General features: G+C 41.1%; 1 protein-coding gene across 1 annotated transcript in view; it reads right to left on the bottom strand.

Moving 5' to 3' along the window:
- Window positions 1-2,319: 2,319 nt before the first annotated feature.
- The window catches only part of LOC134751169 (uncharacterized), a 185,907-nt gene continuing 169,721 nt past the window's right edge, over window positions 2,320-18,505 (bottom strand). The window contains exons 19-23 of the mRNA XM_063686541.1: window positions 8,354-8,467; window positions 6,513-6,621; window positions 3,871-3,972; window positions 3,459-3,704; window positions 2,320-2,917 (exon numbers count right to left, since the gene is read on the bottom strand). Of these exons, the coding sequence (XP_063542611.1) occupies window positions 2,515-2,917; window positions 3,459-3,704; window positions 3,871-3,972; window positions 6,513-6,621; window positions 8,354-8,467 (974 nt within the window). The 3' untranslated portion in view covers window positions 2,320-2,514. The remainder of the gene's footprint in view (window positions 2,918-3,458; window positions 3,705-3,870; window positions 3,973-6,512; window positions 6,622-8,353; window positions 8,468-18,505) is intronic.

The raw sequence follows: 18,505 nt of genomic DNA, 5'->3' as shown, positions 1-18,505 counted from the left end.
GGTTCACGAGGTCTAGAGTTAGACCAAGAAAAGTGCATAGATTTTGACAGCACACGTAGTGCCAGTGTTATTTATACATCATAATTTCATTTGTCACAATATCTGCAGACTGTTCTTGGTTTAACTCTACAAATCAACCACTAAGAGTAGGTACAATCAGCAACAGAAGTTGCTAAGCGGGCGAGGTGTTCAACCTTGACAGTGTGTCCATAAAGTCGCGTCAAGATCATTTTGAACACCTGATCCGCTTAGTAACTTCTGCTGCTGACTGTATAATCTGCATCTTCTCAAATGACTTACGGTCGGTCGGTTTAGCGGTCGGCCATTGTGTGTGAGCGCCGCACGCGCCAACACACAAAGGCCGACAGCTCCCACAAAAGAGACAATGGCTTTTGTTTAACATACATAAAAAATCTTAAGCGTATAAATCATTTGAGAAGATGCAGACTATACCTATGTTATTTAAGCTGTTATGACTATACAGCCATCCCAGGCGATGTAGGCTGTAGACTGCCTCCTCAAAATACCTCCTAGTCGCTAACTATCATCTGCAAAGATGCTGTGGCCAATGATGATAATATAACTGTATAACAGTTGCACTATCTGACCATTGGTATATCTTATGACGTTACATGAAGCTTGATGAATGTGTCGACCTATTGTGTATAGTTTATTGGATTTTTATTACAAAAGTAAAACATCAAGTAAAAGTCGAATGTAATAATCAGCACCTATAAGTGTGATCCTATTTTGTGTAATTGGGATTCTATTTTAGAACCACTATAGAATCCTGAGCGTAGCGAGTGTTTTAACACACGAGAAGTAAAATACATTTGCACCCGTGTGTAACACAAAACTTTTCCCCTCACTATAGCGAGGAAAGTGCAACATCCACAGGCGTTAGATCATCTGCATCAACTGGAATCACTCATTTTTTTTACGATATTATAACAAAAAACTGGAAATTCTGTACTTTTACGTGAGAAGTTTTTAAGTAAAATTTTTGTTGACAATTTTGACATTTCTGACGTATGAAATGTCAATGATGCGTTTTGAAATTGCATCGACTTAACTTGTGCGTTCAGAATTATATTTAACATTATGGAATTTTAAGGTTTATGACTTAAAATCATTAAATAAAGCTAAATCTGGTATTTTTTATTACATTCTCAAACCATTTATTTAATGATAATTAATATCGAACGAACCATTATTATGAGCGTTTTACGTTTTGTTATCTGTCAAGCTACTTAAACACGCTCCTTCCAAGGTCAAATTACTTTCCCCACTAGTGGATAAAATGCGTTTTTCCCCGCTTGTTTTAAAGGATAATAGACGGCTTTCCGAGCTAGTGAGGGGAAAATAACTAATTTTAGTTGATGCATAGAACAAGTACTGTCTGTATACAAGTGATTCACCTGATTTGACTATATTATAGTCAAGCTTTTCAATCTTGTACCTTACTTATGTCATTAGGACCACTTACACCATTTACTAAACCGGGGTTAACCATGGTTACCAGTATAATTTGACATTGGGTTAACGGACTAACCGGTTAACCCCCGGGTTAGTGGAATGGTGCAAATGGGCCAAAGTATCTCAAGCATAACGTATATCTTGCATATCCTTTTTTATACAGGGTGGCTAAAAAATAAGTGCATTCCGTTGCCAGGGAGGTTTAAGGATTATACTGAGCGTCTTTTACTATGGGACCAACCACGAAATCGCAGAAAAAAATGTACCCTCCCATAGAAAATGGACTAGCCAAAATGCATGAAACAGCCAAATTTTCTTTCGTGATTTCGGGGTTGGTCCCATAGTAAAAGTTGCTCAATATAATCCCCAAACCTCCCTGGCAACGGGAATGCACTTATTTTTTAGCCACCGTGTATAAATCCACTGGAATTTACATAAACACAAGGTTTAAAAACGCCAGGTTTAAATGATATAAGTTAGGAATCAAAAATTATCCATCGTTATTGTTCTCTTGTGCCATTCTTCTAGTTATTATCATGTATCTTCTCTTTCTCAACTGAGAAAATTTTATTCTACAGTTATATGCGCTTTTCCGCTAATATGTATAAGAAAAGAACGGAGCTAAAATCAAACATTTGATTCGTTCTACCTGGAAATTGAAAATTAAACCTTGAAACGCAGCTCATTCGCGCCGTCAGTTCCTTTCACCTATATGCAACACACAGCACATTCTAACTACATGCGCTAACTTCAAGCTTAGGGAGGGAAAGGAGGGGAAAAAATAAAAATAAACTACCCCCGAAACGTCTCTTCAGAAACGCCTCGGGGACTAGCATGCACATGTCAATTCCATTGAATGTATTTCAATAAAATCGCTTTACCACTTCTCGTTAGGTATTGTCCGTATAATATCTACCTATTAAATATACTATTTACAAGACGGCCGTCTAAATGCTGCGAGCGATAAAAAAACGATCTGAAAAATATTGAACACCTATTAGGGGCTAGAATTAAAGATAACTATCTATTCGGCGACGGTCACACCGCGGCGGCGGGCGCGGGCTTGGGCTTGGGAGCGGTGAGCTCCTCACCTTTGTCCTCTTCGGGCGGCTTGAGGGGCTCGGGGGCGGGGGCGGGCGCGGGGGCGGGGGCGGGGGCGAGCGAGGGGGCGGGGGCGGGCGACGCCGGCTTAACGTCGGGCGGCGGCCGGGGCTCGTACGGCCCCGGGTAAGGTCGGTACGGTCTGTATAGTAACGGCGGCGGCAGCAGCGCCCGTGGTAGCGAGTAAACCGGCGGCGGCAGGAGATGATGGTGAGGATGTAACGCCGCGAGTCTCTGCTCGTCTCTTAACGCTTCTCTCGCTCGGGTCTCCTTCTCCCGTTGTAGTCGCTCGCGCTCTCTTTGCTCTTTTTCTCGTTGCTCGCGTTCTCTTTCCCGTTCCCTGAAATGTGACAGATGATCGTGTTATTATTGTACAGTCGTTCAATTTCGTTTGTCCTCGGAAAATTTCAAAACAACACTATTACAGCTATTAGGAGGCCAAGGATTGGACGCAATGGGCGCGCGGCGTGACGAATGGCAAAAAATACCAAATGTAGGAACGGCCTTGATTTGCCGCTTGCGTCCAGCCCGCGCCCTTACGAGTCTGCGATTTTCGCTACTTCAAATATGACTGTGTCGTGACAACTACACGACAAAAAAAATACAATCGTTTCAAATTCCAATATCGATAAAAAAAACGCAGCGTCCCCAGAAAACGACTTTTATGAATGCTGACTTGCTAACTTTCAAAGGTTTATTTTTACGATGTTCATCTTCATGTGCCTATATTTAACAATTGGTTAATATTGATAGAACGCTAATCCTGATTTTAAAAACAGGAATTAGATCTGGATTAGTTATGGATTTAAAATTTGTCAGTGTCAATAGTGACGTTTTTGGTTAAAGAAAATCAAACGTTTAAATGTGTTCAATAAACTCACCGTTCTCTTTCCCTTTCTCGCTGTATCTGCAGATCCCGTTCCCGCTCACGCTCGTCGTGCAGGTGATGCGCGGGCGGCGCATGGGGTGCGTGCTGCGCGTGCGCGGCGTGCGGCGTGTGCGGCGAGGGCGGCACGAGCGGCAGGTGGGGCGCGATGGGCGGGTACAGCGCGTAGGGCGGGAGCCAGCCCACGCCCACGCCGCCGCGGAACACCCGCTCCAGGTACATTTGTTCTTCTGCTGCTAGTCTGAGGACGATACACACGATTTTTAACAGCAGTTCAGCTGATATTTAAGTCGGCTGCGAGTATTTTGGAGTTGTCGGAGTGCAAGCTCGGGGGAGTAAGAGGCCAAGTTACCTACCCAAGACAATCACACAAGTCTCTAGGACGCGTTAAGTAATGATGATGTTACCTGTACTGAAGCGCGGCGCTGGAGTACAGGCCGGGGTGCGCGTACGGCGCGTAGGCCGCGGGCTCCAGCAGCGGGAACGAGGCCGCCGCCGGGTGCGCCAGCCTGCAACCAAACAAACACAACACTAGATATTGTACTTTTCAACTCACTCGCTCGGAAAACCTTAGTTTACAGCGCGAAATCTGCGTGCAAAAGTCTATTTTATCCGCTAGCGTGCAAAAATAATTTGAATTTCGAACACGATGGATATGTGTGCTTTTCTCTTGTTTATTTTGTTTGGATTTGAGTGTGTTGTCTTTTATTTGATTTAAATAGAGGGCAAAATTAAATATGTATACACGGTGTTACTTGAGCCACTAAATACCTGAGACACCCCAACAATTTTTATTCTTTAATCCGATAAATATTTAAAAAAATATTAGTTGTTTCAAACAGACTTAACTTCTTCTCGACAATTCTTTTCGACTGGCAATTCTACACAAGATGCTTCGTCGTTTTAGTGACATCAATCAATTGCTAGTGTAAACAGTGTTACAGACCATTTGCATACCTTACTGCAACGAGATAAGGTTTACCAATGGCCAGTTAAGGCTGTTGCTCATTGACAAAGAACGTGTCAAATGCTAGTTATTGATATTGTTGCATTACAAACCTGTAGAATGGGCATGTAAAAATAATAAAAAATTATAAAAAAAATTACCCCCATTAAAAAACCCATGAACAAACTATTTTTAGGTTTTCAGTGGGTCATGAAACACCGTGTATATAAATTTATTTTTGCATCTCGCATTTTCCTCGCTGAAGTGAGATGAAAAGTTGTGTTTCGCACGGCTGCAAAATTATTTGGCGTCTCGTGTCTTTGATTGAACCAAAATCATTCAATCCTTCCTCCTCGCTCCTTCCTCCTCCCTTCCTTCGCTCGCTCAGTTTTCAATTTCAACACTCACGCCAAATAACCACTTTGCAGCCTTGCACAACAAATAACTATTAGTCTGCTTGGGGCCAGTTGCACCAACCACACTGACGGATTTGTAGCTTCACAGTATCTCGCACGCGACACTGAATCATGTTTAAATAAATGCTATGGTATATGTAAGGTTTCGACTCGCCCAGATTGCGTAGCTACAACTTTTGAAACATTCTTAAATTTAGAATTATCATTTGACTGCCTTGAATTATTCAGAGAAGTGTATAAGTTTCTCGTCTGCACTGGCCTGGCTTTATACTTTTGTCTGAAGTCTGCATTTCCGAGTAGGGCATTAAAACTTTCAAGGGTTTACACAGGCTCGAATAAAGTTATCTCTCTTGTTACCGCAAGAGTGAGGGTTCTAAAGTCAGTATTTTTATGCAATATTCATATGGAAGTTTATAGATGTTTTCATTATGTTGTTCACCAAAACTAAGCATATAGAATAGAATAGTTTTTATTCGTAAAACACACAGACAATAGACATACATTAAAAGAACATAGTGAAACTAAAGTGTCACGAATCGGCCCCATCTCAGCATGCTGCTCGCGGCTTCCAGCGCTGATCTTCCGATGAGACCATCAAGTGAGAATCACGGAAGGTAACAGACAAAAAAGAAAGCAACATAAAGGAAAGAGACATAAAATATGGCGAAAAATAAATGTTTATGTGTATGTTTTACATATGTTTGACTTGTGGTGTAATAGAAGATACTGCCTTCTGGAACTAATGCTGCCATTTGGATTTCATCATATCATATCCTAAGAGTGAATAACAACCTGTGTAAATGCTGATTCCTGACCGACATCTAATTAGAGTTTTGAATGATTCACGGATATCCCGGTCAATATAAGTCTAGCGACATCTAATTATTATTGGGAGACCATAAAAAATTGAATTCTTAATAAGAAATGCTATTTTAGCTTTGGTGAACAGCAAATACCACACGACGCGACCTCTATTGAGAGTAATGACCGAGAAAAAAAAATGTGGAGTCCCGTACGTGCTAGCGTGTACCTCAGGCGGAAGAGGAGTGCGTGTTCACGCCCCGCTGATATAATTGCTTTGATTTTCCCGCGCGATAAAAATGCAATCACATGTCACGTCGGCAACCATTAGAGAATAGAAGGCTTTACAATACGCATAGGCCTTGGTGCCCAGTTGCCGCTGTACGCTACGTGCAGTGTCATATTGTATGTAAAAACTTCCCTAGAACGTGACACTTTCACTGTACGCATAGAACTATAGCAATAAACACACTGATTACTGAAAAAAAACTAACGCCTCGCCCAGGGAAGGCACGCTCGACGCTTAGCGCTATACATTTGATACAACAAATGCATAGCGATCGGCATCAGCGTCGAGCGCGCACGCTTGGAGCGTGCGTTCCGTAGGTATCGAGTAAAGCCTTAAAGTCGTAACACACTACCGCACCGCACCAAGGTCGCGGTGCGGTACGGTAGTGTGTTACGGCTATTATAATAGTTGTTAAATGCATGAACGGCAGCCAACCAGAGCGCGTGATGCTAGCGCCGAAGTTACTTACTCGTCCTAAACAATAATTAACGAACCTTTGTACCTACTTGTAAAACAGTAATAAAGAATGGTAAAGTTATATCTCTAGTTTGCTTTAGAAACCTCGCTAACAATAGTAAAAATGTTGTGTGCACTCACCGGTCATCAGGCCTGTAGGGCTGGAACCCGCTGGTGGGGAGGTGGTGGGGGGAGGCGCGCTTGGCGGGCGCCGCAGGTGGCGGCTTTTCCTTCTCGCGCTCGGCCGAGCCTGCAACCTTCCACGGTCAAACACACGCTCGCAACGAACACTACTCGCTCTTATGTTTCGGCCACAAAAAAACGCTTCGAGCGTTTTCGCTACACGCTCGCTGGCAGCATCGAGCGTTATACAGCTGTTGGGTAAACTATACTAATGTCGGCCCTGCTACTTTCTCGTGGATGATTTTCCTTGCCAACGACTTCTAAGGACCAATTATTGTTTGGTTTATCCTATATCATGGACGACGACGCTACCAGCTTCAGCGTTAAGCGAATTCGCTACGAGCGTTTTTCCGTGGCCTTCAGGATTGACTGATCGAACCGCACTTTTATGTTACCACTACAGATCGCAGAGCTACTAGACTTATTATCCTAACGTAGGATAGATAGCCTGATAGAAAACAGCTTAGGCATTATCCTAATCAAAGATCCATATGTCTATGCCGCGACCTTATACAAAGACAGTAGTCGCGCTTCCAAAAACATTTTGTCAAAGTCAAAACATATGAACCCTCAGTTAGAAACAGGAAGCCTATTTTTTGTAGTTATTTAATAAAAGTGTGGTAAAATGAATAAGAGCGAATAGTATTAACGTAACTAATACATTTCATTTTACAATAAAATAATTACAAGTCCATTGTATGGACTTGTTTAACAACATATGAAATACAGAAGGATATTTTAGAATGAACAAAGATAAGTTTTACTTTATTTTCTTAACGATTTGCGTTATAATTAGAATTTCGTGTAATTATTGACACAGCGAAAGCGAAGCTCTCCGTTTAGCTTAAAAGAAAAAAAAATTAGTATGTCGGGCTGTCCGGACGTTCTCCTCTTACCTCTACAGGTCGCAATTCTCAACAGAATCTAGTGAAATTTAGTGCTTAAAATTTTATTTGGATCCCGTTATTAGATTATTGGATAGGAGACATGGGAGTTGGCGACATCTACAGCTCATACAACCACTAGTATCAATAGTATCATACTTATTTGATTTCACAGAATTATTAGCTTAATTTTTGTAATTGTATCACTTTGTTCAATCTTTACAACAATGTGCAGGTATAATATAATACAGATATTATATAGCTTTAGTCATATTTGATTTGGTATTTTACTTAGGTCCCTAACGCGAAGTAGTCAAGGATACAAAACCCAACAAGTGTGAGTTCGCACATTGAATGTGGAGTAAAATAAAAGAAAAAAGGGAAATCTGGAAATGCTGGCCCTGTCGCACCCTATGCTTTTGGGACAATTATAATTTAATTTATAATCCCTAAACAGTGACGAGGGACTTCCAGTCCAGACAAATGTATAAAGAATTGACTTAGGAATTCATAAAATAAATTAGATAAATATTTCAAACTAATAAATTATAAGGGTCCCAGGATAGTTTGAAAAGTACTGTTTTGATATTATTACAACGATTTTGATCAATTTCAAACAAACCAAACTTTACAAACGGAATTCTTATTGGTTGCTAGTTTCATCCGAATCTATGATCATTTAATTTGAGCTCAAAGTATTTACCGCCAAGGATTCTTGAAACTAGCAACACAAGTTGGCCAATCTCATAACTCTCAAGACAACGCAACTGTGAAATCCTTTTAGCAAACCGGTCGAGTAAACCTTGTGTGAATCAGATATCAAGCAGGTCAGTGTTGTCTTGGCAATGAGGTGTCACGTCAGTTCAGGGCTAGGGCCAGCGAAGGTAAGGGTAGATGCTACAGCTATCGACTCACCGTCCTTGGAGTCGGGCCCGGCGTTCTTGGCGAGCGTGCGGAGCGCGGCCGCGAACGGTCCACCCTTGTTGGGCGTTAGCTCCGTACGCTTCGCTATTTTGTTCGCGCTGCCACCTGAAAAGAAAGAGACGGGAGGTTAATTTCATATTATTTATTTAACGGGATTACACAAATAACAGTAAACTATAAATAAATTAAAAAATAATAATATAAACTATTAACAACGTTCACCAAGTCACTGCCGATGGGCAGTTTGCCCAGCAGGCTGGCCGCATTGCCACGTTGGATGGCAAAATCCTCTTAGCAACATACTGGCCAGGCCAGCTCTGGTCACCTGTGGCGTCTATAAGGCGCGGAGCTAGGTGCCGACGCACGGTTGGCCCCCACAGAAGGTTAGTTGTATTGAAAATGTTGGCTTGTTTTCATGGATTTTAGCAGTTAGTGCTAAAAGAAGATTACTTTTCAAGTGTCTCATTATAACTCTTACCGCTGTGATGGCATTTTGAAAAAAAAAAAAAAATTCAACTACCAATTTTGAAGAATCATTGATCTTTAAAATTAAAACACGCTGGTGTAGGCAGATCATTTAAAACAAGTAGGTAGGTAAATCCCATACCATGACGAAAACCCACGAAATTGACTTAACGACCGCTTATGAATTTCCAAATGGCAAACCGCAGCAACAGGTGTACTTCACCGCACACAAAATTATCATATTCCCGTCCATGTGAACGGGCCAACCCTCGTACTGTCCGGCTCCAAGGACCTCTCAAATGGACACGTGCTTAAAAGCACACACGCCAAATAACTGGCATCTCATAATAATGCTGTAGTAACTGGTTAACTTCATGCGAATAAAGTTCAAACTTAAATAAACGCAGTCGCATAGAATGTGAGAGCAATCCGGCTTGAAGCACCATCCAAAAATGATTTATTTAAACAGAGCTAATATCTACATAACCACAAAGCTATAGCGTAATCAACCAAGTTATACAAAAAACGATCTACGCTCAAGTGAATAATGTTTCAACTACGAACAAATAACCACCGTCCTACGGTCACGTACGAGTTTCCCTTTGCCCCTGGCCGTGTCGATGACAACTTATTTTCGTAACCATTATAAAAATATGGCGGCGCCGTCAAACGGGGGCGGTTATTAAAAATCCCATTGTGTGGAACCCTTCGCAATTATGTTCACACATTGTTGGTCCGTCCAGCCGGCAGCGGGGGCTCGCGCGGAAGCGGGCAGCTTTATCAATAGTAATTGTAATTACAATAAGGGTGTTTGCGTGTAGCTATGCCAATATCAATTATATTACACAATAGACTAACTCTGCCTCTCATGTCTCATTCTCGAATACCGAATGTCTAGTAGACAACGATATTGACAGTCATACAAGACAACACGGCACCGTATATAATAGGATGCCTAGTAGACAACGATATCCCAGCAAAAACAATTTCATGTAAAATGTTGCCAAGACGAAACCATAAAGCTCACACTGTCAAAAAATTATCAGATCTCTTGTAGAGCCAAGCTTCTAACTCTACAAGCCCTAACTTCACAAACTCTACACCTAGTCAAAATGTGTGGCTTGGCCGTTTCGCTACCATCACATGGGCGTAAGGTAAAAAATTATTCACTATTTATTATTTTTCATTATACAACAGTTCTTGTAGTAATGAAACAACTAAATCGGTTCAGCGGTTATTAATTCCCCATACAAAATTCCACCCCCTTAGGGGCAAAAAATTTCAAGTTTCAGAATTTTTTGTTGTTTGTGTACTAATACTATCTTACATACCAAATTTCAGCTTTCTAGGACTTCAGGAAGTACCCTAAGGGTTTCCATGTTCATCAGGCTCGAAATCGGGGGTTTTTAGATATGCATAAAATTGAATTGAATTGCAATTGAAAATGTTAATGCTTAATATGTCCACTATTGACATCATATCCCGAGAATTTTGTATATCTGGTATAATCCAAACCCAAGTGGGTTCAAAAAAACGATGAAGCGCTTCGAGAAAAGGTAGGTAGTTCTAGTTCCCTTGCGGTTCGCATTGCTCGTCTTGGCGGGGGCACTGCCGTGCCCCCAGATTGATATATTACAGGGCAACACGGCACAGTATGTTTTATAAGACCGGATCAGAGTCTAGATAGAATCGTATTCTACAGATCGCAAACCTTAACACACTTACAAAATGTATCTATCCAAATCTACAAAAGAGTCCCGTAACCCGTCTAAACGACCCCGCCTTCTGCGACCGTGTCCATCGTGATTCCTAAAAGTATCAGCGTCCTTTTGTCTTGTCGCCTATGGAAGACAGATCACAGCCTTACCCCCCAGGGCAAGTACCGCTGACGCGCGGCTAATGGAGCCAGCCCGGCGGCGGTTTAAACATTCATCGCCCACGCCCGAGTCGGTAATTGAACGCTTATTGTGTTACATTTACAGACTATGTACATAATGTACACGTATAGGTAAATACGAGTGTATTGGATTTTGAAAGAAACATAATGGCAGGGTAAGGTCGACGGGGAAAATAACAGTGGAGACGAGCGAATATTGGGCAAGCCGAAGCTCATGTTTAAATGGTTTTTTCTTAGAGACTTTATACAGTACAGGTAGGTTACCCCAAAAAATAGAAGGAAAAGGTAAACAAAATTACAATATTAATATTATTGTGGCTATATGAGCTGTAGACCTCGCGATCATAACTTATACCTAACTGAATAAATGTATGGCCCCGCCATTTTAAATATGTCAAAAAACTGACTCGACAAAAGAATCTATTTAGTCATCGAATTGCTAACAAAATTTCACGAGAATCGGTTGTAAATTGCGACCTGTATAGGAAAACATCCGGACACACGAAATCATTTTTGCCCAGGCTGAAACGGAGACCTTCGCTAACGCTTGGTCAACAATAGATTTATATTGACAGCAATCTGACGAATGCTCGACTCCAAAGTCTGGAGCATCGTCGCAAGGTTGCCAGCCTGTCGATCTTTTATAGTAATTTATAGGATACATTTCGGAGAGTGTGCCGAGCAACTGCACAACCTTATTCCTCCGTCCCATTTTTACCATCGGACCACACGACAAACGGCACTCCGGCATCGCTTCATGGTAGGAATTCCAAAAATACGCACGAAGCGTTTTGCTTCCACATTTCTTATGCGAACTGCCAAGGAGTGGAACGCCCTGCCCGAGTCTGTGTTTCCGCATGAGTACAATTTGGAGCTCTTCAAGGCAAGAGTTAATAGGTATCTCATAGGTAAGCGTGCTCCACCGTAGACCACATCATCACTTACCATCAGGTGGGATCGTGGTCAAACGATTTTTTTTATTCATCATAAAAAAAAAAAATTGTCTCAAAAATAATTGATTACTTGCGCTCGTTGCTTCCTTCACATAAACGGAATGCACTGACAGAATGAATTCCTCGAAATGAACGATCCTTCATTAAGTATAACTCGTAAATTATGTTACTTTATATAAAGTACGAGTGGAAGCTGCAGAAGGGTTGAAGTGTAGCTGGAATAAATAACGATGCCGTTCGTCTGAGAGGTAAATATTAAATATGCAATTAAGTCATTTGTAGCCTGCCCGCCGCTCGGGTGAACGCCGGGATACGGCAGTCCATGGATCGAATCATTTTAACCATTTTATATAAATGTTATTGTTATGTGCGATTTCTAACCTACTTTGCCAATTATCGATAGCTGTTTGGGATTAAATTTTAAGTTTAATTAAAGCCACACATCACTAGTATCACTACACCTTATAAAAACAAGTCCCCCGCCGCGTCTGTATGTTTGCGATAAACTCAAAAAACCGGCCAAGTGCGAGTCGGAGTCGGACGGACGGACATAAGGCTTGTAAAGTATGTAGCCGTCGCCACATAATAAATAATACTACTAAGTACAGAAGGTTCACTCTCTAACAAAACGCGTACATTACGACAGATATGACCGCAAGGTGGCGAAAGCGCGAGCACGCGTCCGTTCCGTTGCGCGGCAATTACTATGGCTAGACACCAAAATTGGTGGGGCCGCATGTACTTGTAGCGACGCGACGAAATCGCGGAGTGAGCCACGCCTGCCATCGCTCGTATAGCTCGTCAAGTAAAGCATATTTTATTACAAATAGAATCGCTTGCGTGAACATGTGTTTCATTAACTCGAACAACATTATGAATAGTTAAGGGGAAACATGTGTTAGCGATCCGTTCACACAAAAAACTATTTAGGTTTCTTTTTTCGATAATTATCTCCTTCAGAATTAAAGAAACTTGAATAAGTTATGATAAAGGTAGGGATTAGGTGGTGAAATGTTATACATATTGTATTGGGTTACACAGTAAACATTTTTTTTTTCGCTACGCAGAACGGCGCAGTAAAGTCATTTATTTTCAAAACTTATTAATATTCAATTTTGGAAGAGGAAACAGACAAGAACGATTTAGTATGTAACATGGCAAGCCTGCATAGTGCAGCGACCGCCAATTTTTTAAATGGGAGAGACGCTAGCTCATTTTACCCCTTAAACCACAGGCTCTAATGATCGCTTAGCAATAAAGAAATATGAGTGGCTGAATAACAAATTTTTTAAATTTTTTAATGCAGTGGTCATAAAACTAAGTGTTATTAATGTGAAGGCTATGCTTTACGAGTATTTGTGTTTAGTGACTAATTATTGATTATAACAATAAAATGTAATTGCTGGAAACGTAAGGGTAAATAAAATAAAAGTAATACGCGATGTAAAAATATATTAGTTATTGGTATAAAACCTATTATCACCGTGATACGGCGTGGTGTAAGGGTAAATATGTCCAATGCGTAGGTACCTTTCATTTTGGTTGGTTTAAGAATGTGTATCTACGTTACTGAATTCGGAGGCCAAAGCAAAGCTGTTCAAGCTCATCTTGTGTTTGTTTATACAAATAATACGACAAATCACCGCCATCCGTATGCATATATTGTACGATGTCACATTCTCGAATTGACAATATAGGAGACATTTACATTATTGAACATTTTCCAACTGAACAGGCAGTGGATTGAAACTTATGAAATTCCGACGGTTTAATGTTATGCAATGAAGCTCCGTGCTATGGAAATGAAACACGGGAATATTCGGTTAGCGAAAAATTTTATATCTGTAAAAATAGCACGCAAGATAGAACAGCGAGCTGGAAAAGTGCATACTCACTTTATATTTACGATTAATATAGAACCTTATACTGGTTCGTATGAGCCTTGACTAACTCGTCCTTTGTTAGCGATTCAAATGACAATTCCAGAAAGCAACGATAGATGTAGACACCTGGCGTGAACACGCAATCCCTGTGGTACCCACAATTATCCACAGATGGGCCCGATATGACCGCTATTAGGACACGTACTTCAGCGTGAAATTTCGGTTACATAAATGCTGATAGACATGGCCAATAGAATGATATGAATGAGGTCTGACATAGTAGCAGAAACAGGTTGCAACCAAGTCTTCCGATCATAAGGTAGAATCAATACAAGCACCAATAAAGAGCGTCCGTAAACAGCAGTTTCTTGCCTGCACGTACAGCTGAGTTCACGACACAAAGTGCTGGTTAAAAACTAGATTTTTGTGTTTACAGTGTGAGGTGTGTATAGTATTGTTTGTCTGAGCGTCTGTGTTACGTCCGTTCCAGTGTCGAGGTGTACCCGTCATCGGTGGGACCCGCCTCATTAACCCCGCAGCTGACAAATTGTTCGGTTCCGCCCCGCCGCACTTTGAACTCGGGGGTTACTATATACTTAAATACATTCAAATGTAAGTTAGGTAATTGTCAAACTGAACTGTCTGTCTGTACACCGCATCATGGCACTTTTCCAATTGTGTATTTAAGGAACTCGGTAGGTACCCTCATATAAGAAGACCAACAGGACGGACAGGTTTGTAGAAGTAGACTTTGCATCGATCGGAGTAAATAGTAGCCTAAACTATCCGTACAAAAAGCTGCATCATACGTTACATTAGTTTGATAGTCAGTATATTAGGCAGCCTTTTTTAAAGATATAATAATAATAATAATAAAGAGCGTCCGTAAACAGGAGAGTAAGGTGCTACACGGGCGGTTCTACAAGGCCCTCATGGGACCTGATGTAGACCTGCTCGCGTCGGTGAACTGGTTACGATTCGGGGACCTCTTCGGAGAAACCGAGGGTTTTGCCTGTGCAATTGCGGACGAAGTTATGATGACGAACAACTATCGGAAATATATCCTGAAGGACGGTACGGTCGACATTTGTCGGGCATGCCGCCGTCCCGGAGAGTCACTCAGGCATATCATTTCCGGTTGTTCTCATCTTGCTAATGGCGAGTACTTGCACAGACATAATCTCGTAGCCAGGATTATTCACCAGCAGCTTGCTCTTCTATACGGCCTTGTGGACTGCGAAGTACCGTACTACAAGTATTTACCTGTGCCAGTTCTCGAGAATGGTCGTGCCACGCTCTATTGGGATCGATCTATCATCACTGACAGGACTATTGTAGCCAATAAGCCTGACATTGTGATAATAGATCGATCGCAGCGCCGGGCCGTGCTCGTCGACATCACCATCCCCCATGATGAGAATCTCGTGAAAGCCGAGAAGGACAAGTCCAGTAAGTACCTAGACTTGGCTCACGAGATAACCGCCATGTGGGATGTTGATTCGACGATCATTGTCCCGATAGTCGTTTCAGCGAACGGTCTCATAGCGAAGAGTCTCGACCAACACCTTGAGAGACTCTCGCTAGGTGGTTGGATCAAGGGTCAGATGCAGAAGGCGGTGATCTTGGACACGGCGCGGATAGTCCGCCGGTTCCTCTCTCTGCGGCCCTGACCACCGGCAGCTTGGGCCCTGCCCCGCTGCTGGCGGCACCCTAGGTTAGGTTTTTTATAATTTGTTTATATGTATTTTGTATTGTTTTGTAAGCGTTTTTATATTTTACTTTTATATGCATATTATAAAAAACCTAACGTAAGAAAAATAATAAATAAAGAGAATAATAATAATAAAAGACGTTTATTCAAGAAGTTGTAACATAGGCAGTAGACGAGCAGACGAATCGCCTAACGGTAAGCAATTCCCGTCGCCCATGGACACCTGCAACACCAGAGGGGTTGCAGGTGCATTGCTGGCATTTAAGATGGAAGTACGCTCTTTTATTGAAGGTTTGAAGGTCGTATCGGTCCAGAAATACCACGGGCGACAGTTCATTCCACAGTTTAGCTGTGCGACGCAGGAAGTTTCTAAAGAAACGCACAATTGAGGACTGCCAACCATCTAAGTGGTGAAGATGGATGGTTGTGGATGAAGTGGTGAGCCTGACTCCTGTCCGTTTTGTAATCATAACAAGTGCCATTTTCGTTGTACAGCTTGGACATTTAAGGCGGGATGCACCACGCACTGATCAATGTTAAAAAATGCCAACGGCGGCTGTCAAGCAAAATTTAAAAGCAACTACGATGACGTTGACGGGGGGTTTTGTGCAACTGGTCATTAACGAGTTGAGGTTAACCCCTCGGCTGTTCAGTCCCACCTCATTTGTCCCGCAGCTGACTCATTTGTACGGTTCCGCTTCACCGCGCGTTTTTGGGGTTACACATGTAACTATTTTAAATTGAGATAAATACACGCGCATGTGGTTTAGGGGTACAAACAAACAACAAACTGTCTTCGAAAAAGGAGGAAGTTCTCAATTTGACCATTTCTTTCATACGTTCATGTTGTACATATTGTTTTTGAAGTCGGTAGAAAATCTATTTAAATGGAGAGAAATGTCAGAACAAGGTCGCAGATGATAAAGTTCCCAGAATCGGTACTCTACAATTTTAATTGTTAATATTAAAGCAACAAGACCAAGAGAGACATTTATTAAATTTCAAGGAAATCTGCTGAATACTCTCGCTAACGTAATACTTAATTAGATTAGACTTGAAATAAGTTCACGAGATTTAAACTTGTACCATCGCCCACCCTGTTAACTGTCCACCGATTAAACAGTGTTGGTGTTTGTACGAGTATCAAAATAAATTTAGGCGCAATGACAACTAAATCTAAATGAATGTTAAAATTACACAGTTAAATATAACTTTTAGGTTAGGTATGTTACGAACTCATCTGAGATTTATCTTTAGACACCTTTAAGTATATGTTAATATCCGCAAAAAATCCTAAAGCTACACTTGAAATTCTAGCACCAAAGACAGTGTAGAGTTCCTTATTGTTAATGCCAGTATATAGTAAGAGGTGTCACTACACAATGTGGCAAACTTACATTGAGAGAACTTTAAAAGTAAAACACTTATTAGACGGAAAAGATTCCGTCTTAATTTTAGGACCGCAGGAACTTTCTTAGATTTATTTAAGTAGGTAAGAATAAATCACGAGATAAAAGTTGCATCAAAGAAAACCATTCCATTTAAAGTAGACTCCTTCTTTCAATGACAGAGACTACTTACCGTCTGAAAGCATCTAGCTAGAGAGCACTAGGTAAGTGGGCAAATCTATCAAATTTCATCTTCGCATACAACCGAGTGACACTTAAAAGCCGAACCGTGGCATAATCAGGCGATGAATAAGGAAATTGAAACTTATTATTCAAAGTAAAAGTTCCTCTATCCAATTGTGTTTGTTTATGTTACTGTACATTTATTGTAAACTATGTGAGGTGTGCAAAAAAGAGTACTGTATTGTATTGTATAAGTTTGCAAATGGCCGAGCGTAGACGCCATCAGAATTACCTCAGAAGTTTAAAAACTTTGCGGTGTTAAAATTGTATAAGCATGAACTAAGCTAACCATTACGAATATAAAAGCGTAGTAGAAGAGGTATGAAGCCTAATCCTAAGATAGTCATGTACTTCAGTGTCCAAAATTAAGTCGCCACAAACATGTGGCTGTTATGACGGCTTATAGAACTGGGGGAAGACAATATTTTCTTAGACAATTACTGCCACCATGTTATTTATATGTCAGTGAAGCTATGTAAAAACAAAACACTTGATACTTTAGCATTAAACATTACTCCTTCAGACCATTGTCTTCGATATCTAGTTGTCAAACATGATGTTGGATGCACATCTAGCTGACTAGCATCTCGTTAATAATGTTACTGGACAGAGCATCAGTCACAAGCTAGTGCGTGCTAACCGCGTTAGGGGTCGCCAATTGACCCGCGCTCAGGCTCAATTGACCCGCGTGCGTTGACTCACATCATGTTACTAAACAGAGGCCGTGTCCATTAGACTAGATATTGTGTAGATGTTTCAATAAGTAAGGTTCTGTCTCGTTGTTGATGAAAACTGACCTGCTGCATGCTTGCTGACTATGGGTTACCTAGTAAAAGAGCGGGTAGCGTGACTAAACAAGGATTACGTAGTAAAATGTCTCTTCACATGTTGATACTCAACCGTATAAATTATCAGTTAATAGGGTACATTCAGCAGCAAAAGTACCTAGTTAAGCGGTAGAGGTGGTCCTTAACAAAACAGCTGTGCTAAGATCATTTTTAATATAAGCTTAGCGACTTATGCTTGCTGACTCTTCTACATGTTATATTTGCTAACCTTTGTTACGTTCATGCTTTGCCTTAATGCTAAACCCGAATACAATTTTTTTTTATCACTGAATTACGAATAAATCCATACGGTACCAAACACTTTGTATTGAAGAGTGTGGTATCAGAGTTCTCAATAGCAGCGTGCTACGAAGAGTACTTTCTGTATTTCATTACTATGTTTGATAGCATCAAGTCACGGCCTGTTTCATTCATTGATGTCGTTAACTAATCAGTCGATACAATTGCTCTTCCTCTAATGAATTACTAGAATTTTCATTTAGTTTAAAGTATAGCACAGCTTGCATAGCATTTCATAGTTGTGCGATTTGTTAAAATCGAAGCGCATGTCAGCATGGTGCCGATGATATACAAGAAAAAACCCTTCAGTGTCAATAGACTATGTAAATATTAGTCTATATTAGTTTGTATTCAGTCTATATGTACCTAGATTGGTTGGTTTTTCGCATTGCACCCAGAAATCAAACCTTGCCTCTGTACCGTTGAAATGTGTGTTACTCTATCAACTCGAACATATGCTTACCTGAAACGAAGCA

Source organism: Cydia strobilella, chromosome 21, assembly GCF_947568885.1.
Source record: "Cydia strobilella chromosome 21, ilCydStro3.1, whole genome shotgun sequence".
Lineage (NCBI taxonomy): Eukaryota > Metazoa > Arthropoda > Insecta > Lepidoptera > Tortricidae > Cydia > Cydia strobilella.
The sequence above is the reverse complement of the archived record's forward strand: the minus strand, read 5'-3'. Positions and strand labels throughout refer to the sequence as shown.